At 32.2% G+C, this 25,358-nt stretch overlaps 2 protein-coding genes across 3 annotated transcripts in view; one reads left to right on the top strand and one right to left on the bottom strand.

Moving 5' to 3' along the window:
- Positions 1-9,293, bottom strand: part of LOC125053075 — a 113,574-nt gene extending 104,281 nt beyond the window's left edge. For both annotated transcript variants that reach the window (XM_047654280.1, XM_047654279.1), the window contains exon 1: positions 9,198-9,293. The gene's annotated coding sequence lies outside the window, so the exon portion shown is untranslated. The remainder of the gene's footprint in view (positions 1-9,197) is intronic.
- A 7,953-nt stretch (positions 9,294-17,246) lies between these two features.
- LOC125053362 (forkhead box protein O) overlaps positions 17,247-25,358 on the top strand; it is a 92,519-nt gene continuing 84,407 nt past the window's right edge. Inside the window, exons 1-2 of the mRNA XM_047654703.1 lie at positions 17,247-17,740; positions 19,769-19,974. Coding sequence (XP_047510659.1) covers positions 17,512-17,740; positions 19,769-19,974 — 435 coding nt within the window. The 5' untranslated portion in view covers positions 17,247-17,511. The remainder of the gene's footprint in view (positions 17,741-19,768; positions 19,975-25,358) is intronic.

The following is a 25,358-nucleotide window of genomic DNA, read 5'->3' as shown; positions in this document are numbered from 1 at the left end:
TTTATATACACTCTAGGGGTAAGGCAGACAAGACCACGTGGATAGTGGGGTACTCTGATTCGGTTTTGGGTACTTTTTGAATAATTTAATAATTTTCGGAACCATACATTAATTAAAACATGAAGTTAAATGTAATGTATGTACATTTGACAAGTAATGCTTAAATTAGGTTCAACTATAAAATTAACAAATGAGGAAATAATCGATTCGATTAGGTTCAACTTTAAAAATAACAAATGAGAAAATAATCGATCCGATAAATTTACCGAAAATGTCACATCACTTATAACCAATAGAAAACGACAATGACACATCACTTATAACCAATATAAATCGAGAGTGTCACATCTCTTACCAATATCAATAGAAAAGTAGTTAGATAATGGCGGATTGTTTATAAATTTCAATACAATTCACAAAACTTTAAAAATTTTTTTTAAATACTTTGACGCATTTCCTAAAGCTAAAATCACTTGGAGGTGTTCCAATCAAGAGTCCCCGAGACTCCTGCATAATCAGTATCATCAAATTCGGGGGCGTTTCTCTCACACCCAACCACATGATGTTTACAGATCATAACGCGAATGTAAAAAGCCTCAAAATCGCTGGTGCCGCGATACGGAATATTTACCGAAACATTTGTTTCCGACCTAACTAATAATTTGACTATTAGGTCTATTTTTGTTTCATTAATCCCAACAAGTTATTATGCAGGCTGAATACACAAATCTGTAAACTGTAAAAGTTTATGTATTGTAATCTGTTTTTACTACCATCGCACGTAAAATAGCCGTAAAATTTTATATATGCACAAATGTAACAATGTAAAGAAACACGATGTACAATAAATTATCCATTTGAAAGTCGACTTTGTGCTTTGTACAAAGTGGGTAAGCACCTACTTTAAGTACTGAATAATAGTGTTGGTAATACGCTGACCTATGGCCGTTACTTTCCTGAATAATAAATTGCTCCCAACGTGTTTCATACCGCACCATTAGTTAACTGTACATTTTCCCATTTCGAATTTTACCTTTATTTTCAGCCCAATGACACTCCAATATTTTATTTTAAACGCTTTCTGAAGGGCCACTTTTCAGGAATAAAACATCGGAATATTTTCACAAATATTTTTTTATCTTGTTAACAGCTGACAAAAATTTATGGTTCTTCGGAAAGTACAGTCCATATACTGTAGTAAAAAATAACAGGATATAAAAATGGCATACTAAATCAAACGTTTCTGTAAAAATAAATTTGGATTATTTTATTTATTTATTTACTTGCTTAACGGTATTCCTACAGCTACTTACGAGTACTATACAATATTCAAAAAATTACACTATACACAAGCCAAAAACGGAATACACATTTAAACATACACAAAGCACAGTTACACCTATACAAATAAAAAAAAATATAAAGTATATATGTATTTATAATAAATTCTAAATTTTAAGATTCATAGTTCATGAGGAATAACAAAGCCATTCTATTATAATAATATAATATTATTTTATTCATTATATTCCAGTTATATATTCAGAAGAGCCTTTTAAGCAATGCACAATGAACTATAAAATCGTTATGTTATTGCAATGAAGTTAACATGTTTAAAGTACAATATGAAACACCAGAGCGGTTACTTGGTCTAAGCCAGATAGATAGAGTGAGACACTGTTTAGATAAAAATCATAACACTCCGTTTTGCAATAATTGTGAGTTTTTCAATGTTATATTTAAAATATCACGAATATGTAAAGTTCTACTATCTGCTTTCATCAACCCTTAATTTCACACTTAAAACGTGTTAATAATAATCATATGGCACCTTTGTACTTACGCTTGCGGTGTCTGCATTAACCTGCTTATTTTATTCCGTGCATAGGCGATAATTTTCCTGCTAGCTTTAGCATTCCACCGCACGTTATGCCAGTCATGTGTAGCGATGTATCGCTTTGGTTTAATTAACAAATTCAATTAGTAGGAACACGAAGTATGCGTGCCACAGAGCAGATTGCATGGAGACTATTTACCACTTAATAAACGGCCTTTAATACGTATGAACATTGCAGTTCATTTAAAGGGTCCTTTTAAGAGCGTACCAATTCTTAAAAGGCCGACAACGCACTCGCGAGCCCTCTGGCATTGAGAGTGTCCATGGGCGGCGGTATCACTTGACATCAGATGAGCCTGACCGTTGTTCTCTATATAAAAAATTGAAAGTATGAAAGAACTGAGTCAGTGGGTAGGCTGGAGTCTCAAATTATGGCTGTGCTCTAATGGATGTAGTCACAAAAGACTGATAACCTACCTGTCTAATAAAAATTAAAATGATTAAAAAACTGACGCAATCTGACGCAACCTATAGAGTTGTAGAGCCTCGATTATTTAACGTAATTAAAACGTGATTAAAAAAGTAACATCGCCGATGTATAAGTTGCGTTGACTGACACTTTAATCATAATTTTGTCTGTAATACGACTGGAATCTAAAATGGAGTGTGGCGCTCGTCAGCGATGGAGATATTATTAAATTTCTCAACCCTTAGGCTCTAACCTCGGAGCTGACAAATTAGCTGTTTATAGGCAAAATTGAGGTAAACGATATTAACTGTATTAACGTAAGCTTGTTACATTATATTTGAATGTAATTTTGAACGTGAGTGGTTATCGATATTGAATAACAAAAGCACCTTGTATAACATTGTTTCTTTAACTCATGGAGAAAAACAAAGTCAAAAATAATTATAATTATTCATATAGGTAAAACAATGTACACTCATGAACGTCAAAAGAATACATTAAATGCTTCTAATTTTACATTTACTGCCAGTTCTCAAATTAAGGGCGCAGAACGGTAGAGAAGAACTGGCAATAAACTCTCCGTCACTCGCTTTTCGCGTTTTAATCGCCAAGTTTTTTGTTTTACACAACGTTTGTAAGGAGCTGCAACCATTACACCATGTTCTACGTGACATCTTAAGTAATAAATAATAATAAAATAAATTAAAAACAAAGATTTGTCCTCTATCAGCCGGAGGCATGGTGAAATAAGCACGCACTTACATTCAAATCATAATGATCAAATAGTGCGATTCATATTATACTACAACACGTAATAAGCGTGAAGGTGTAATGTTTAAACACCTAAGCACTGACTACTTTATAAAAAAACTTTATTGTCTCAGCTACAATATATTTAGTATTTGTGTGTAAAATAGACCACGATACTTCAACCATTTATTGTACGTAAAATATTTACAAGTGATTCATCTCCTCGCTTCTCACAGCAATAGGACCCAATAAATATCGAAAGCTCTCGAATGTATGCTTTTCAATTTTGTTTCTGTTTTATATTGAACATGCTTTAGCATAAAAGTATGAACGATAGTGTTGAATACTGAAAGATAGTTGAAAAATAATATCGGTTCGATACTATTCGGAGTTTGTGTAGGACCCTTTTTTATTTAATAATCTTACAGCTAACATACATCTTATAAAATAAACACTAAAACAATAAACAAAACGAAAACAGATTACATAGATAAACAATATTTATGAAACCGAAAACATAAGTACATTAATAGAAAATAAAAAATAAATAAAAGAAAACTGAAACTTAAATGACAATTATTTAAAAAAACTTAAATTGTTACTGATCAACAAATCCTGTACTTCTATAGCAATGTGTCTAATATTACTCATAAACGGTTTATGCAAACTATTTTTTCACAGTTCCTTAAAGTTCTTAATGCTTGTTACACTACCTACTTAAGGCCGCTTTCTATACTCGATCTATAATCTAAAATAATTTCCAATCAAAAATTTGAACTGTCGAATTCAAAGATATTTTGCAAAAACCATTCATCGAACGGTTATTGAAAAGTATTTTATGAGATAAAATATCAATCTCTAGTAGTAAAAATTAGCGGCATTAGTAGTAAACTATAGCGGCCGTTAACTGAGTAATATCAATCAAACATCATTTAATCAAATCATTAAAATGATTGTTATCGTCACTTAATATCGAGTAGGCGCTGTACTCGGAACACTAATATAGAACCTAACTGTGTTACAATCGAATAGAAGATAGTTGATTAAATTTGCTTTGTGCAGGGAACAAAAGGCGTTACCAACAAAGGCGTCAAACAGCTGCGTCGGACGTTGGAAGTACAATAATTACCGACGTGTTGATTGCTTTGCACTAATCACACCTCTGCGATACGTGAATTACTTTGAAAATGGAATGGAAACTGTTACAATTTTAAAAATAGAACGGTTTTCTTGTTGTATAAACGCAACTTTTTTGGGGGCCTCATAGCCTAGCGGTCTTATTATGTGGCAACTAGGTGAGGGGTACCGGGTTCGATTCCCGGTTCGAGGGCAAGTTTTAATTTAATTTAAAATTTGTTCTCGGCCTTTGGGAGGGTTGTGCGGTACCAGGCTAGTGCCTAAACCGTACATGGAGGACACTGTCGAATTTCTAAAGACAAGCACGAATTATAAAAAATCCTATACTTGACGCTGGCTAATGCACAAATCGTGCCAGAGCCATAAAAAAAAACGCAACTTTTACTTCAACTGTCATTGCAATAGACGAGCATCTTGTGTTCGCTACGTCAGATTCATAATTGGATTTTTTAATTAAATACTTATAATTAAACTTATTAGTATTATGGATTTTTTTACATATCATCATTGTACAAACGCGAATTTGTTAACTTGACGCTTAAAATGCTTTTCAGTTATCACGAGGCTTATGTTAAGTAATAAATCGCTTTGAATTTGTCAAGGAAGTTTTTTTTATTTTAAAAACTAGCTGACCCGGATAACTTCGTTCCGCCTAACAGCCTTATAATATCGAGTTAACTTTAGTTAAACTTAATTTAGGATTTCATTAAGGTAATAAGATTGAACTGATACGAATTCGATGTAAAATGGTGCGTAATTTTGTCAACAGATGACACCACATGGTGTTTGCATTCATAAAATGTATTTATTTATTGTTATTCGATAACTTATCCGATATTTTATTACTTATTCTGCTATTCGGAGGAGAAAAATCCACCAGACAAGAGATCCAACAAACTTGAGTTATGAGTGGTGTAACTAACACGACTTTGTTTTATATATTTAGATGTTCACTAGTAAACTATAAGATAGCATTGAATAATTATTTCGTCAGTAATGGTTAATTAATTTATACACGAAACTACTGCAAATAATTTTGATCCTAAGAAAACCTTTACGATGATTTTAAAAACAGATCTTCATGAAATACAAAAAATCTGTTACTTGACGTATGTTTTGTTATAATACAAAAATACAAATATTTATATAAATTCTTTCACGTAATATATATATATCATTAACATAATATTTCATAGCCATGTTCAAAAATGCGCTCTGAAAAATACAAACCCCGAAACTTAGTCGGCTTTTTCAGAGAAAATTCACAAATCATGTCCAAGTGAAAAGTCGCACAACTTTTCTAGCTACAACCGAGGGATATGCTTTACAGGCCTTAATTAATAGCTTTATAGATTCATGACGTTATATATTCATCGACACTTCTACATTTACTTTTACGTTTTATGAAGCTGTTGTTACTATTTTAACTATCTATATTTTTGTCTATCTCTCAAAATTATTATTCTTAGAGATAGAAGAACAGAGACACCCATTAATTTTATATATTTATGATTTACATAGACGTTTAGAGGATAGATTACATTAAAACAAAGCAACGTTTTAACAAAGGTATCACTTTCCCAAACACGTATAAAGCTTTGTTATCCAGGTTACGGGAAAATTGAGAAGCTCCTCTGTAGACTTTACGTGATCTGATAACAAAGAAGGCCTACCAATCAGACTCCTGATTAGAGAAATTTAATAAAATCTGTACTAGTAAATAGGCTGTAGACCAATAGTTTTTTAAATAGGAAAAGTACTAAAACCTGTTGCGTAATGTCATTTGTCAAAAATGCTTCTCTACATTGGTCGTAAGAATTGTAATGATATTTTTTAATATAATATTGAATATACAGACTTGAATAACAATAAAACATGAATGTGTAAAGGTTACTAGACAGTTAATGACTACCTAGAAGACAAAAACGCTTGGCAATAGTTCTAATTATATTGTTATAATTTGTTTTGTTATCTTTGAAGTGTTGTGAATATGTGTGTAATGGTGAATGTGGTAAATCACAGAACAGTTTTTTTTTTTACTTAAGTAACTTTAATGACGTTGTGGTTTATGACATTTTCCTTTGAATAATTGTAATGTAGAGGTAGGGAAAAACTTGCTGAGTTTCTTGCCCAATCTTTTAAGAACAAGGCCTCCTGGTAGTTCTGCGATCGGATGGCGTAGTCTTGCTCTTTCGCGAATTTTGTAAACGTTTTTGACATTCATAAGCATGCCCTAAGACGCATCTTAACTTTACTTTTGATTTGATTTGATTGAAAAGTTGAATTGTTCTATTATTTATGTAAGAAAGCAATGATGAAAGAAGGAAAGACTCAGGGCTAGACTATCGAGAATCCAATAAATATCCGTACGGGAACTTAGTGTTATCCTAGACGGCGAGCAGAGCACAAAATGCAATAGAATACATAATCTATAAAGTTACGAAAAGGTTTAGTTTACAAGACAATTTTATTTATAGACGAAATAAAATGTTGACTATAAAATCACTTTGAGCCGTGTTGGCCAAGTGGCTTCAACGTGCGATTCTTATCCCTGAGGTCGTAGGTTCGACCCGCTGTGGATAAATTGACTTTCTATGTGCGCATTTAACATTCGCTCGAACGTTGAGGGAAAACATCCTGAGGAAACCGGCTTGCCTTAGACCCAAAAAGTCGACGGCGTGTGTCAGGCACAGCAGTCTGATCACCTACTTGCCTATTAGATTGAAAAATGATCATGAAAAAGATACAGAAATCTGAGGCCAAGACCTACAAAAGGTTGTAGCGCCACTGATTTATTTTATAAAATCACTTTATTATTGGGATTTTAATCGAGGGATATATTTTAATTTTTACTTAATTTATTCAATAAAATTGATGTATAAATTGTACTACAGACGTTAAAAAACCCGTGCACCATGTGCTCAACATGAGGGCCAAATATAAAACCTTATCTCGTAAATTCACTACTTTATTACCTGTCAGGTACAAAATAACTCCGAAAAGGGTTTATCACTAAACATTTCCTATACCCGTTGAGATAAACGCATGGTGTTACCAAATAATATTATTCTTCTAAATATTACTATGAAGACAGATTTATATTTATTATTTTATTAAAAAATGGACAGGAGGCCTATATGATACCGCCGCCATAGACACACGGACAGAGGTCTCGCAAGTGCCGCCCTTTTTAATTTTGTATGGCAAAATACTATAGATTTTAATAAAGCACACCATTACAAATTATTTTACTATAATGTCCGGTTTGTGTAGTTAAATAAACGAATTTCAGTGAGTAGTTTGCTAAAGGAGCAACGGCTTATGTATTTTCAAAGAAAATTCTAGAACACATTGCTTAGCACACCACTAATAATTTAACATTACTGATCGTTTTGTGTATATAACAAATAAATCTATTAGTAACAATGATGACTTGTATACATATATTTTAACATATTGACTACGATGGAGTCTCGCATGTTCGTTACCATGAAATAACCTTCTTGTATATATTTATATATACTAGCTGTTCCCTGCCACGTGATTAAATTGTTGAGAAATGAGAAACAAAACATTTCATATAAGTTTAATTTTGCAATATTTGTAGAAAAAAAATAATGAAAAAAAACCAAAAAAACAAACAAAAATGATAAAAACAATCCTTGATGCGGGTTATATATCATGCTAAAATTTCAGCTTTCAGAAACTTTTTGAGTTTTTGAAGCGTAGATACACCCACCAACATTACATTTTTATATATATATGTATATTGTATACATGTCATTACTTATCGTATACTTAAAAATATATATGTGTATTATTATACAATTTTAGTGGGTATAAAAACCTTATTATACTTTTAAAAATAGACGTTAAAACAATTTCGAGTAAAATTAAGTTAATAACGCCTGTAGATTTATTTAAACAAATTTGCCCATTCGAGATGTTTTGAAAGTTCTAACGATGTGGTTAAAAGACAATGTTTTATATACATTTAATTTAAGAAATATGTTATTAGAGTGACGACTATAATTGACATTAGGAAGATTTTTTGTTAACGTAATAAATGAAGCTATGAATTATTATTTTTATACTAACTGCCCCAGAGAACGGCGTTTCGCCTTAATATGATTTTTTTTACTTAGCCTACTTTTTTAGTAGCTACAATACAAACATATGGAACATTTTGTAACCCTATAGACTGTTCGCTTTTCCGGAATAAAATCTAAACTAAACTAATATTTCAAATTTTTCTCTCTATAAAACCTTCCTCAGAGTTTAAGGGAATAAATGAAAAAGATTCACATTGATCCAGCCGTCTACGAATTTTGCGCTTAGTAACATATTTTGCGATTCAAAAATGAGGTCTATTATTTTCGTTAAATAAATTACTACTAAGCCGCAATCCCGTAATCATCCAATATAATACCTGATTTCTTAGGCTACTAGACCGATACTATAATTATAGAAGAAATCTTTTAAATTCATATAAAACACGTAGTATACGTAGCCACAAAAGCGATACTATATTCTGTATATTTCGTTACACATAGTGCATATACTAGAATACAATTAGTAGAAATTTTGCAACATCATACTAACTGTGCACATATCGACATCTTGAATATGTTTTTATTATAACATATTTTTAATGTATTTGACTCGAAGAATATTTCATGACTATCTTTAACTTCAATGACTTGCAAGGAACAAAGCGCGCAACAGATGAAAATTTCATTGTCAGACAAGTAAGAAGAAAATTTGCTACAATTAGAATTAAAAACAGACACTTTCAATAAATGATTATGGATTATTTAAAATTATATATAAAAATGTAATTATCGCGAATTCATTCAAGTCGCAATAAAGGTACTGCGTAGTAAACGCTTTTTCCTGAAACTCTTGGTAAATATATAAAAATATTAGTTGGAAACAGTTGAATAAGACCGATAATAGTTATTTTTATCTTAAATTCTATAAAAAATTACAAAGTATTATACTTACCAATCATTCTAGCGCGCAATACTGGCAGGCGCGCGAGGAGCAATAGTATTCTTTTGAAATTTACTGCGCGTATTTAATTTAAAAAAAATAATCTTGCTATAAGCTTTAAAAAATTATTCTAAGTATTCGGGAGCTTCTGATGAGCGGGGGACCACTCGTCGCGAAGGTGTCGAAGCGACTGAAATATATCCGGGGAGCTTTTCCACAATGATTCTGAAACCTTCCCAAGGATAAGACTTCCTTTAGGGTTACAGGAAAATATCACCATCTTTCAGAGTTTATTAAAATTACTTTACTTATTACTAAGATATATTTTACGGTTGTGTACTTTAAAGTATTATTAAAAATGAGTAAATAATTAAAAAGAGTGAATTAATATATTAATAAAATCGTCTAATATAGCGCCATCTAGTTTAAGATGAAATTATTTTAGTAAGTGACAGTGAAGCTATGAAATAAATTAAAATTTATATCTTAAATCTGTGCCACCTAGTTGAAAAGTATACAACTTAAAACAACATTGACGGTATAAGGTACTTTAAAACAGAGCCATCTAGCTTAAAAAACAACAACTAAAAAGCTTAATGGAAATAAAGACCTCATACAGAAATAATACAGCGTCATCTAGAAAAATTTTAAAAATATAAGCGCCGTAAAGTGATACTAAGTTTGAACTATGTTCGTGTACAGCGCTACCTAGTTATAAATAATGTAACTAACGATTTAAAATAATAAATATGCGAAGTGGCGTCATCTAGTTCAAAATGTTGCAAATCAATTACTAAATTATGTTACAAATAGGTGTATATATTATAATCAAATAAGTATAATCAAAATCAACTAAGTAAGCTAAAATATATAATTTTAAAATGTGAGTTAAAAAAAGTCCTTACTGTACTCATCAATGATCCAGATTCACACATTGTCTAGTGTCAATCTTACATCAGGTGCCTACTTTATTTGGTTTTGACATGCACTTTTACTTAAAAATACCAAGACCAATATACTATAAGAATTAAGACAAACTTAAGAATCAAGTGAGTTTTTTATTATATTTGGCCATACAACTATACAAGCTGTAAATAAATAAATAAAGACATAGTCATTTATTATAGAAACAATTAATTTTCGCCTAGTTCAATAAGCAAATCATATCACTTTTGTATTAAAACCATAGCAGCGCTTTATGTATTTCAAAATACATAAGTATATGCTATTACGCTGAACATACAAAGTACATTTTATACTTAGCTTTTTTTAGATGAAACCTATACGGTAGATTACAAGATAATGGCCAATAAATAACGCCTGGAAACTGAACAGCTGTAGTGCGTTAATTTCATCTAATGTGCTATTAAGTAATATTCCGAGACTATACCTTCTAAAATTTATACAATATAGAGCCTTAAATACAGATTTTTTTTATGGCTCTGGCACAATTTGTGCATTAGCCAGCGTCAAGTATAGGATTTTTTTTATAATTCGTGCTTGTCTTTAAAAAATCGACCGTGTCCACCATGTACGCTTTAGGCACTCGCCCGGTAACGCACAACCCTCCCAAAGGCCGAGAACAAATTTAAATTAAATTAAAACTTGCCCTCGAACCGGGAATCGAACCCGGCACCCCTCACCTAGCTGCCACTTAATAAGACCGCTAGGCTATGAGGCCCCCAAATACAGATTTAATCACATCTATTCTAAAAGAACTGATTCTGTAGGCTGTAAATACAGACTAAATTAACAATTTGAATTTGGAAAGTGAATATTGTTAGTAAATGTTTCAATCACCAAAGAGATCGATCACGAACATTGCATGAAAGATTTAAAACATAACTGGCTGTCGAAAATAATACGAGGAGGAATCAAATTAAAAAGTTTTGAAATAGTAAAAAAGGCTCGAAACACATTTATTTTATTATTGATATATTCAGATATAAGGTAATACTTAAAAAAATATTTACGAACATTAGCATCTAACTATATGTTTCTTGTATTCCCTAACGTAATTAATTCTACTTCATATGAGTACTTAGGTATTTACACCTCGGGAGAAACACTATTTTAAGCTCAAGCAGGCCTGAGCTTGTATGTAAAGAACCTTAAATAAAATAAATATTTGAAATATAAAAAGTAATTCAATGTTCTAATTATTAGTAATAACTAAATCGGTATAAAACTCAATAGATTGTTAATCTTGTAAATTAAAAAAAATAGATAAATAACAAAATCAAATACAGCTGATATTTGTATGTTTATTTAAATACTAATAACCTGAATTTAGTCAAACCGTTTACGACGACATCGTTTAGAACAACATACCGGTTATATTGACCAAAATCAAAGGTCCCGGCTGAATTCTTTTGTATTAGGTTCTTAATAACAACGTCATCGGCGGTTATGACTATCGGTTTTGACGACCAAATATGAGTAGTTCCTTCGATGTCGTTATAGCAAATTTTGACGTATTTACATTAAAAAAAATTTATTGGCATCATAAAGGCCTTATTAAAGAATTGAAGTAACTTAACAGTTGTACACAGTCATTCATTAAGTTCACAGGTTGGAAGCTAAACAAACTCTGTCCTATACTTACTAAATCATTTGTTTATTATTTGAGAGAATTTGAGAGATTTGTAGGTCTTACGTTTTTAAATCTTTAAATATAGTACACTATTAAAGATATTTATCTATGAGCTTTTTAAGCTTTTGAAGGAATCTATCTCCATCGTGAAATATTAGTCCATTCGGCCTTGTCTTTGTTTGAAGGTCCTCTTGCTCTTATTTCGAACCTGTTATTTCCAGTAGGTACTTAGTTTTAAACGCCTACAGGTTCTTTTGCACGATACAATCAGACAATCTATACATAATATCTTCACTAAATGACTTAGTATGATATGAACACTTACTTGCATTTTAATTAAAATTATAAGTAGCAGAACTCAGAGGCCAATCACATTTTTTAGCAAAAATAATTACAATAAAACAATTTCTACAATTTAAATAATATAAATACAATTACAATTTATTGTATAAATCGTCTGCGGTACTAGCGACACAGAAAGTACCACATTGTTACAGAAAATGGACGTCTAGTTATACAAAACATTTATTTAATTTAAATAACACATAATAAAAAGAAATACAATCACTTTAATCAAAATGAGACCAACTCAAGTCAGCTTTAAGTAGCTATCCCCAGAAACACTGATTTTCAGCGGAAGTTAATCTGATTGAAATATGCAGTTAAATTTTTGAAAAAATGGTTTTTGGTTATATGAATTAAAAAACTAATAAGTACCATAAAATAATAAGCACCAAATAAATAATAATAAAAAGCGCGTATTTGCAAAAATTAGTACAAAAATACTATCGTGGTACAATCTAGTACTTTACAATCGTGCAAATTTGTCATACATAATTAAAAGGTAGAATTTTACATAGTTACATATGACATAACTTTATTTATTCCATCATAGTCATTTCTCATCTGGTGGCACGGCAGTGCATCTTCCATGTCGAGCAAAAAGGCCGAGCAGGCCAATTTCGGCCCCCTATAACTTCGTTGTGGATAAAATTAGAAGCCTTTTCAGTTACCAAGCAGGGTTGGATCTTAAAATCGGTCCTCCGAATCTGATGATACTGATTATGCAGGAGTCTCGGGGCACCTTGATTGGAACACCTCCAAGTGATTTTTGCTGCCTGAATCTAAGTATTTAAAAAAAAAATTAAAATTTTGTGAAATGTATTGAAATTTGTAAACAATCCGCCATTTTTACTTTTTATATGAGATGTGACATTCTCGGTAAATGAATCGATTGTTTTTTAGCATGAAAAATCGATGAATAAAAATAATCGATTTTTGTATTCGATTTTAATATTAAAAATAATTGAAAATTAAACATTTCAGTTTCAGTTGAACAGTTATTAAAAGAAAATACCTAACCTAACCGAAGAATAATAAAAATAGTTATTTTTTTTTAAATACTTAAACGCATTTCCGGCAGCAAATAATAGAAGGAAATGAGGATTACAATGTTAATATACGTCTTGTGGTTTGTATACGTAGTTGTTATGAAAATTAATCGTCAAATGAGCTTTTACGTGTGTCGTGACGCAATTGTTCTCGTAATTATGACGTAATAAATCAGTGCCATAATTATTACATGCGGTTTTCAATTGAGTATATATATTGTTTATATTTTTGGTGTATGTATCTATACTACACACCCGCAGACGCACACATCAATATATATTATATATAATATTTTGCTAGGTACGTACAAAGCAATTTTTATAAGCTACCTTGAGAAACAAATTAATAATAACGTTGTATATTGTGACATAATACTCTGATTTTGTGTATTTTTATAATCTTTGACTATTCAAATTTTATAAGCATTGGCTGGTAAAGAGTTAAAATGGAAGAGATTTTTTTGTCGTTGCCCTATCGTAAAATTGATAATGTCTTGCTATGTCGGAAAACCATTTTGCCACATCTTCTTAGGTAAATAAGGCATTTAATTAAAGTAAAGTAATGTAAAAAATCATTTAATCATAGAGGTAACATAATGTACACTTATGACTCGTCAGTAAAGAAATACGTATCTAATTTTACATTTACTGCCAGTTCTCGAATCAAGGGCGTAGAACGGAAGAAAAGAACTGGCAATAAACTCTCCGCCACTCTTTTTATCAGTGCTTATTACACTAATTACATTACTAAACTAGTCAACGTTTTCGTCTCTTTCCGTTAAATTATATGCCATCAAAAACAAAACTAGTAAAAAAGAATATGTCGCGAGTTATGTTAGGTTACGTTATATATATATTTTAGTTAATAGTTAGAAGCGTAAACAAATTGTAAGCAATCATCGTACACTTGAAGCCAAAATGAGCCCTTTAGTTTTTACCACACACATAAATTATTGTAATTTAACATTCTCATTTCCGATTATGTCCAATAACAAAACGTCACTTAGATTTCAGAACTCTTCCATAAGTCAACTTCAGCGTCAAGCAAAACCCCTAATTTTCTCTATGTTATAAGTTCATGTTTTAAACAATTAAAGCCAGTTGACACCCAGCTTAAAACAAAGTGTTACATATACATATTTGTACCACAAACCACCGAACGTAACTCGCGCAACGCAGTTGTTCTACCGTACCTACAAAAATTGTGAGATACATGTTATACCAATTCGGTTAATTTATGCATTCCCTACTTAAAGGACCTGTTTAGTGACAAAGCCGTGACGGCAAAAAGAGACATTTGAATGAATTTGTTAAAATGTTGAAGACTGATTGAATAAAGACTGATTTCGTGAATATTGCATGAAATTTGCGGATGCTTGGCGTACGCATGCGACATCATCGATACAAAAATTCCCCTCGTGTGTTGTGTGCTGTGATATTTCGGGCTACTCGATTGTTAGGGAGTTGCATTTATCTGGTTAGCGCTGCTTCTTAAGTTCAAATTCAAATTCAAAAATCATTTACTAATATAGGTAACACATTGTACACTTATGACTTGTCAGTAAAGAAATACATATTAATGCTTCTAATTTTACATTTAGTGCCAGTTCTCAAATCAAGGGCGTAGAACGGAAGAGCAGAACTGGCAATAAACTCTCCGTTCTCATGTCATTTTCAAACGTGTATATCCTGTTACTAATATATTTTCATAAGTATTTTATCGTTCTCATTTTAACATGAAAGATGTTTAAAAGCATACAAAATAAAATTAATGTTGCAATTATGGTATTTTTGTGAATTTTAAACAATGGAGCTGAAAGTAGATTAAACACTTGATAATATTTGATTAACTATATTATATATGTGTATATTTTCTTCAATGTGACTTTTACAGCCAATTCAACATGTGCGAGCACATACCTAACCGATTAACTGATTATAACTTTTATTAACAAAAATATTTTTAACACAATTTTAACTACTTTTAATAAGTGTTTAAAAATTAATTTTTACTTACTTCTATTACTAAACTATACGCAAAACAATGACAAAAATATGGATTGTTTTGTTCGCTTTAATAATAATATTCTAGTTTTATTTAATTCCATACAAATATACAAGACTTTAACAGTAAAGAATAAAAATAAAAGGTTGTATTTGTATGGACCGCTATCACCTTTCGCCCGCCCTCATCGCAATTTCGGCTGTCCATCTGGCACAAAGCCGGTCTCTATTTCACCAGTCTTTGTGTTGATCTGTCGTCAAACTTGGCCAGTCGTCATGCCGTCCAGCCATTTCTTTTGAAGGGAGAAAATGTTAGTGCATTTTTGTTCTTTTTCGGATATCATTTTTTTTCTGGTCCATTTGCTCGATGTTAATAACATATCTCCATTCTTCTTTTATTGCCTGTTTGTGTTTTGTGTTTAAATCAAGATATGGGAAATATTTTACCGAATTTGTTGTCGTTTGGTGGTTTATCATAACTTATGTTTTGTCAGGATTCATTTCTCTGGCCTGGCGTAGATCGTTTATCATGTCATTTGTTCTGTGTGAAGATTCTGAGAAAAAATAATGTTATCAGCAAATGTAAGGTGACTCAGAACATTAACCCTATGAATTTGTTCACTCTGATTCCATTATATCGTAATTATTTTGTCAGACTGTACTTCAATGATTGATATAACTCATAATTTGCAATTTTTTTCTTTATTGTTTATTAACGTAATTTATTTGTTGATAAGGAGTTTTTTATAGATTAAGTTGTGTTACTGTGTCGAAAATTTATCTCTGAACATTTGGATTGTCTTCCACCATGGTTTGATTGTGTACCTACATTGAATAGGCTCCAAAACTACTGGACTTTTTTTGAAAAAAATATTTTACTATTAAAATCCTAGATTTTGCCTGAATATATTTATATAATTATAATTCCCTGAATATTTTTGAGGCTATAGAATATTTTCAAAAAAGTTAGGGATTTAAAATTGCCAGAATGAACCCCAATGAACAGTGTTATAGACGAAATCAATATGTATCTACAAAAATGTCCGCGATACCGTATGTCTGTCTATAACATATTCAATATAATAAATATCCACGCTAGTACTAGTTGAGAAATATTTTCAAAAATGTCTGATTATTATTACTTTCCTACAAAAATAGTATTTGTTATACAGAGCAGATAGGTGATTCAACTTTCAATAGAAATACGAAAGTTGATATATATGTAGGAATATTCCTTCAGTCACCAAGCTATTTCCAGACTATATATTTCTCAGTTCCTCCAGAAATAACAATATTATGATAGTTAAGTAATTTATAGGCAACGTAAAAATGTACAACTTGTATTGCCCAGTAGCACTAATTGACATTACAAATGTGAGCTGCGAAGTTAATAAAAAACTTCACGCGGTCGAGATAGGTCATAGCGCGGGCGATTAAGCGGCTACTTGCCAGTTGGTGTCAACCGACCACAAACGATGATGGCCGAGTGCGGGACGCCACTTCTGCTATCAACGCCACCCCCCTTCCCCCCCAAACGACCCACGTCGCCGTACGCGATCAGCTCGGCGCCCGCGAGCTGAATTCGCACGCCCGCCACTACGCGATTCGCCTCGGCCCTCCTCAAGTCCTCACTCCTCAGTGTACGTGCGACCGTTCGCTACTGAGGACGGTTGTTTTATCTCGCGCACTCACTTATTACGCAGTAGCAAGAATCGCCGACCGCGTGGACTCTTACAATCATAACTCAGGGTTACTCTTGCGTACTCTAGAGGACAGTAACGCGTCCACCAGTGATTACTGTTATCAGTGTGGAAAAGTTTCCGTTAGTGTTCGCTTTAAAACTTTTGAAAACGTTTAAGTGCAGTGCTACTCCGGAACACAATTCGACCACATTTATAGTAGACTGGTAACGTGATCGCTAGCCACGTTACAAGGTTATCGCGCCTCTAGCTGGCCTGTGATGAATTGGAAAATCGGCGCGTAGTCGCTCACGTGGTGTGCGTCCCGCCCCCGCCGCGTTCCGAGCTTATATTTAGCGAAAATCGCCTCTAGAGACCGGTCCGATGTGCTCGACTGACGTGATCTACACGCAGCTCTGTTTATGAGTGTTAGTGAGACGCCACATGTTATTGGCTTCGTATAACACCGATAAGGAGTTAGATAACCTCTTTGAATTTCTCGGTCCGAGCTCGAACGACATTCTAGAAAAAGAAAGAATCAAATATGAAGGTGAATGTGATAGTGGGGTAAGCACCTGTGAAGGCACGCGCCAGTGAGCGCTCAGTGCGACACACCTACTAAAAAATTCCACTGCTCAGTGAAATTAGAATTAATAAAGATGTCTTTGGGAGGGGGAAGTTATCATAGCCCGTGGTCTTCCCAGACCGCTCTCTCCGAGTTAGAGGGAGCTATGGGAGAGCTGGAGCCCTTAGGTGAACTAGCAGAGGTTGGATTTGAACCCCAAACGAGGGCTCGATCGAACACGTGGCCTTTGCCCAGGCCAGAGAACTACGTTGACCCAGCGGAAGACGGGGGCTCCAAAAAGAATTCTAATCAGAATCTTACTGGTAATTGAGGCTTAAATATTTAATTTAAAACGCAACGTGTACATAGTAGAATAGGTACTCATTAATTTTCAATGCCAAGTAAGCTTAATAACTAAAGAAGAAATTACCATTCTTAGGTATGTGAAGGTCATCGAAGTTACTTCTTGTAGATAATAAAATCTAATTGATCAAAAACATTTAGAACAATTAATTAGTATAATCATAAATTTCTATAGTCTATGTACATTATCCTAATTTCCTACTAAATAAATATTAAAAATGAAGTTCACAGTAAATAGTTCCATGGCAACTAAAACTACTTAAATCAATAAATAGACAAGCATACATAATAAAGCCAAAAAAATTGTTTGTGCTGCATCGAGTGATAGACTTTTTGTTCAATTACAGTGCAATTAGACTAATTAATTATCTATAAAAAAGGGGTTAATACATTGCATTTTCATTATCATATCATGAATCGTAATCAATTTAAGTTCTTAAAAGATTACCACACAACGAGTAATAAGTAAGAAATATTTTATAGATAAGGATTTTTTTACATAACACTAGCTGTCCCCGCGAACTTCGTTTCCCCTTAATGTGATTTTACTTAGCCTACCTGTTTAGTACATACCAACATGAAACATTTTGCTATGCTACGCTAGAGACTGTTCGGTTTTCCGAAATAAAAACTTTTTAGGTTGTTTTGTGAACTTTTCTCTAGGTAGGTATATATAAACCTCAGATTTCAAGTCATACACATAAAAAATAGGGGTCGCAGAGGGGTGACAATTAAGGGTTGTATGTATTTTGTATGCTGTATCATAAACAAACAAAATTGTCTAAAAAAATTGTTATACACACCCCCTTATAACTTAGGGGTTTGAAAGATAGCTCGTAGTAGCCGATTTTTACACTTACTGAACATGCATAAAAAAAATCATAAGAATCGGTCGAGCCGTTTCGGAGGAGTATGGGAACGAACTTTGTGACACGAGAATTTTATATGTAAGATCATCTGCCATTTGCTAATTAAGTTAGCCAGCTGAAAAAATTTTGACGATACAACCTTTAGTCATGCCCTTTAATATCTGAATTCTTTAAAAGAGGAAATACGTGATCTATATTGCACACAGGCTGTAACTCTTGAGGTTTAAGGCATGCCGCTTTCCTGATGAATTTTCTTCGCGGTACGATCGAGTGTGATGCGCACTTTAAAAATCCATCGGTGCACATGGGTACGAACTAGACAAAAACTGCTCTAGCAAAAACAAAATAGTATTGAAAGTATAGATAAACATTTGGCTAAGACCTGACCACATAAATAAATATAAACAGCATCCGTACCACATAAAACACTATTATTCTAAAAGCCTACAGTTTTGTACTAAAGTTCTTTCGTCTCTTTTTGTCAAATTGTATTTACGCTGTGTTGAAAAGAGATGCAATAGACTGAGTTTATTTGAATGAGGAAGTATAACTTTAAGTAGGAAATATAATTATACTTAGTACTTAAGACCTAATGAGTATATTCTATGTGATGATAAAAATAGATAGTTTTAAATATAATTTGAATCAAGGCCAATAAATTAAATTATATTAGAATACATTGTTACAATCTTCAGTAGTTGATATGATAAATTAAAAATAATATTTTTGTAATAGATAAAATAAGACTTTTCTGATAGTTTTATAATATCACGATCCGTTATTCATAACTAAGCATTTCTCTGTACATATTTACAAGTCTATGAAATATATTTATCTACAAGCGACAAAAGATTTCTACGTGATTCTAAAGAACATTTGTTTATGAATTAGAAGTACAACATATAAATAAATCATTATAAATTTAATTTCTTGTTAAAACATCGAACATATGCGTCATACAGTAAAAAATAATGAATAATATTGCAATTGTCTACCTTAAAAAGTTCACAGCAAAAAAACTCCATTAGACAGCTGAGTTAGAATTGCATAAAAACCTTATCAGTTGAATACATGCACGCAAAAGGCATAACCTTTGAATAATAACGGTCAACTTTCCAGGCGCGCCACCGTTGCCAATAGCAACGAAGAAAAATTCCTCTCGCCGAAACGCCTGGGGAAACCTCTCCTACGCCGATCTCATTACGCAAGCCATCACATCATCACCGGACAAGAGGCTGACTCTGTCTCAAATCTACGAGTGGATGGTCCAAAATGTGCCATATTTTAAGGATAAGGGAGATAGCAACTCGTCAGCTGGTTGGAAGGTAAGTTTTTTCTGCTTTACTTTAACTAAATTTTCTTAAAAGGCCTGCAACGCACTCGCGAGCCCTCTGGCATTGAGAGTGTCCATGGGCGGTGGTATCACTTAACATCAGGTGAGCCTCCTGCCTGTTTGCCCCCTGTTCTATTAAAAAAAAACTAATTCTTAAAGACTTCATTGCGCCTTCATTTAAAAGTGTGCATTTCTTATAAGACAAGTTCTTCTTTGTCGATTTTTCATACAGTACGAAACGGAGGTGTAAATTGCACCTTTCTATAATTTTATGTGAAATATTTGTATATTCTTTAATTATACTAATTATTTTTTATTATATAATGTATTTATCTTAGTAATGAAACTAAATTTAAAAAGTCGTTTAGTATTATTTCTGAGATGATTTTTTGAATATATTGATCGTGTTCAATAAGCTTGTTAATTGTACGTGGAACTGGGGAAAAACTTCAGCAATCCTAACAAATAGTAATATTTCCGAGAACTCGCACGCATTTTGGCAGAACTGCGCAGTAGCTTATGTTATCTCAATCCGAGCTGACGTCCGATAAGTACTTATCATAATAAACTTCCATTATAAACTAATCCATGTTACGTAATCATTATTACAATATAATGTGGAATACTACTATATTAAATGTTTAAATGAAAATTTTCAGTCTCACCATTCTGAATAGTAAAACATTGTATCAAATTGAATATAATAATTAAATAATTCGTCCGTTAAATACTTGCGAAAACCAAAGACATTTTTTTTCTTACACAACGTACTTCGTCGATTAATAGTTATTTGAGATTACCTTAAATTAATCCCAATCAAAAGTTTATCTATTACAGATAATAATCACACATTTAACCATACGTTTTCTATTTAAATAAATACTACACTACCTGTTAATTATCATACAGTAATTAACTGTATGATGTTCAACGGATTAATACGGATAATTTCAGCAAAATTAACTCATCGAACTGGTGACCTTCACGAACGTACCCGTGGCATTGATTTATGTTTACGCATACAATAGCCATTTTAACGCCGGTTCCATGCCAATACAACATTTATAACACACGTAATTGTGTTTATATTTCATTGCACCTGAGACGCTGCTAATGTATGTCTATCTGATTAACAATGTGTTAAAATCACTCAACGATGTACGACTTAAATACGCGATTTAGGGTGGATGAATTCACTAATGTCCAGATATAGAATTACTCCTTTTGTTTGGTACTGCATATTTAAATAAAACATTTTAGTATAAACGTAAATTTATTACATAATAAAAATAACTGTTATAGTAATAATAGTTCAACTGTTCAAGTGTTACTTAAAACTCCCTTATTATTTAATTAAATATTTTAAGTCACTGTTAAATTCTCTTTTTTTATAATTAAATTACACAAACCTAATGAAACTATTTACTATTGTTAATAGCAAGACTGTACTTACACATTATATGTAAATACTATAATGTGTTTTTTATTTCCATTGAGAATTTTAATTTGAACATTTAGTATAAAGAAAATAGTATTGTAATAATGATTACGTAACTTGGATATAATGGAGTTTTATTATGATATATGACTATATACATATAAAATATAAGAAATTGTATGTCTGTTACTGCACCAGTTTTGATGAAACTTGGACTGTTCCCTATGTTATGAAATACAGCTAAATTTAAATAAAATCTCGATGTGATTCAGTTTTCGAGGAATTTGTGGACATTGACTTGAAATTTGGCACACGTGTATTGAAACCTATACCGATATTTATTATTCAACGACAATATCTCATACATAGAGGTCAAACTGATAATCCCTTTTTAAAGTCAGTTGAAATATGCTGATTTCAAATAAATAAAATAAAAAAAGTGCGTGCGTACAAAGTACACACTATGTCAGAAGTGAAACTTCTTTGGCAAACTAATTTTTAAGTTTTGTTCATATTTATACAAATGTAAAACTTTAGATTTCCGAGACTTAGAAGGGGGAAAGGGGGAAAATATGTTAGGAATTTAATGAATTTAACTTTCATTAAAATATTAAGTGTCGAAAATTATTACTGATTATAAATTTAATCTTTTAAATTTATTCTTAGATAATAAAAACACGTGTCATTTTAATTTTCAATTCCATTTGAGTTTTCAATAAATTATTTTGCATACTCTTTACGAAATTTTAATTTAAAAAATATAATTTCTATGACACGCTGCACATCTTCGTGACGCTAATATTATTAATTATTATTATTGCGTTTTATCCGTAAAAAATTTACGCTGATGCTTAGGCGCATTTCACTTCAAAAATATTCCTGATATTGGTTGATGAACACACAATTTATCAATTTGAATTAAAATTTAATTCATCCTAGTCTATGTTAGCCTCTTCACGAGTAAAGGCCGATTTCAAATAACAGTGGGAAATATGGAACAGTCTCTGTTTCATCTCGCCGAGTTAAATTCGTATTCATTGTATTGGTCAGGTTGGACCCTGCTGAATAATAAATGAATTCCACCGTTATGAGAACCCGTTAGACACTTCGCGAAATCACCGATTATCCTTACGTCAAAATCTTCCATAGGCAATTTTTTCCTCTTTTAGTGAAATATATGTAGCAGCGACATTCGCGGTAGTTTTTGTAACATTTATTAATAATTTAAATACACAACTGTGTGTCTGGATACCTCTGTTGATGCAGATCATTAAGCAAAGTGTCTTGCGCGTAACGAATTTAGGATGCTGTTGGGACTGCCACGCTTTTGCAGTGCCCCTGCCATGATTGGCCAGGATCATACTGATGCCTCCTGGGCGATACGTCGGGAAAGGACGGCATCTCTTTTACGCAGATTGCTAGGCAGCTATTCCTACTGCGATTCAATAAATGTGCAGTCGCAAGTTCTTAGGCAGTTGATATACACGTAGGCTGATTATGTATTTATCTCATTTTGAATTTTTTTGAATATAGTTAATTTTTAAATTTTAGTAATTTTTTACGATACGCGCGCGCGCCGTCACAAAAAACCGACACCCTGAAGTTAGCTATAGTCAACATTTTAGTTTTTTCTATTGTTAGTGTAGATTTTTCGACAAACGTAGAATAAAATTTCTGAAAACATTTTTACTTGTCACGCCAAGTATAACTTCTAACGCGTGTATACAAACCTTTTTTTTATTTGATGTAGATGTTGGTAGTAAAATTATTATCTATACGTAGATGTGATTATTATTATTAGTATTAGTTTCAAGTAATTCTTGTGCTTTATTTATCATGTACATTATGTGGAAACAATATTAGAATGGAATAAACGATAATCTAATAGCTAAGTACATAGCAGGTAATTGGCTAAGTGTAATATGATAACTAGTCAACTCAATCATTAATAAAGAATAATAGGCAAAGAAAGCCTTCGCAGAAGTTATGGATCAAATTTATAACAGTATGAGGCAATTTTAAGTAGAAGGTTTGTGGCATTATGCTCGTAGTGTGAGAATAATTGAAATTATTTTTACTTGTTGAGCAGTGTTGGCCTAGTCAAAAAAAAGTCAAAAGTCAAAAATCATTTATTCATATAGCTAACACAATGTACACTTATGAACGTCAAAAAAGAAGGGGAAAGTGGCTTTAGCGTGCGACTCTCATACCTGAGGTCGTAGGTTCGATCCCCGGCTGTGCACTAATGTACTTTCTTTCTATGTGCGCATTTAACATTTTCTCGAACGGTGAAGGAAAACATCGTGAGGAAACCGACATGACTTAGACCCAAAAAGTCGACGGCGTGAGGCACTGGAGGTTGATCACCTACTTGCCTATTAGATTTAAAAATTATCATTAAACAAATTCAGAAATCTGAGGCCAAGACCTAAAGAGGTTGTAGCGCCATTGATTGATTTATTTATTTTATTTTTACTTGCTGATTTGACAATTGATTGTGCAGTTATTTGTTCATCCATCTTATCACATTCGTGTGAAATAAAGAATTTATTATTATTAATTGTATCCTCTTAATTTTAAGTACCTAAAGACTTCGCTGTCATAATTTATTGTATTATCTATAGGAAAATTCCGAATGAGACCTTTCTTACCAAGTAATTGAGGTTATTTTAATTTACACAAGCGCCATCTTGCTGTGATAACCGACATTATTTGCAGAGAATATTATGTGAAAGATAAGATGCGCAGGCTCATTCATGGTTAATGGGTTTTAACATGATAAATATTTGTCATTTTCTGGATTTTCCATTACAATCACAATATGGATTAGTTTTCCCGTTGTCAACCGTACGCTATATGATAATTACCCTTTATTTCTGCTAACATGGGATTGCGCCATTCGTACAAAAGAGTTTGGAGACTTTGGTTTCTTGAAAAATAATACTCTACAAATTAAATTTTACAGTCAGCCCAAGTTTACATAGATCCCTTGTCTAATTGCTTAAGAACTAACCGCGTCAACGTTTAGAAAAGTTTATCTATCTAGACCATAGACATTCATGGTCTAGATTTAGCTCGAACTATGACTTTCGTATCCAAAACCTTTTTGACAAACGGTATTTACACTTGAAGCACTTTGGTCCACTTGTATCGCAGGCTAATAAAAAGTCGAGGCTGAATTATATACCTCTATATAAAAAAAATTACATCCTTAGAAATAATTTAATGAAGGAATCTACAGCCGTTGCATTTGGACGGATGGGTCATATATAATATGATCATCCTGCGTGACCGTGTAACCGCAAAACACGCAGAACGTATTCCAGCAAAAACTTAAGAGTTCGCTTCATGCACAAGCAAACAAGGGTTTTTATAAATGGATAAGACTTACAGTAAGTAATGTATTTATATTACTTACTGTTTTGTCTGGTCTTTTAGGCCATTTTTTATATCGTGTTACATACCTTCTTGCTGTCTCTGTATTATGCCTTGAAAACGCTTGGTCTAGACATCTACGAGTACCTATGTATAATGTATAATAGTATTAAATAATAACCCTCTAAGGTCAACTTCTGTGAAGTTTCTTAAAGAATCTGTATCTAAGGTTCGATTCGTGAGCCAATATTGTTGTGCTTTGTACAAAAAGATTGATTAAAAGATAATAATCGAACAAGAAATAATTAACTAGGATGTTACTATTTGACATTATACACGAATATCTTTTTTTTCTATTATTTATTAGTCTTATAGTTATTTAGTAATGTTAAAATATTGATAGTTTTTTTACTTTTCCTAATATTTTACCCATTAGTATTTTTAATATAGCCCTTGAACTCAGTTCTTTTATTTTAATGCGATTATTTATTTGTATGGTGTCTCATAAATTCAAATAATATAGTGATTTATCGCTGTGCTAAGGTTAGTAGAACATATCGATA

This window comes from Pieris napi, chromosome 10 (assembly GCF_905475465.1).
Source record: "Pieris napi chromosome 10, ilPieNapi1.2, whole genome shotgun sequence".
Classification (NCBI taxonomy): domain Eukaryota; kingdom Metazoa; phylum Arthropoda; class Insecta; order Lepidoptera; family Pieridae; genus Pieris; species Pieris napi.
The sequence above is the reverse complement of the archived record's forward strand: the minus strand, read 5'-3'. Positions and strand labels throughout refer to the sequence as shown.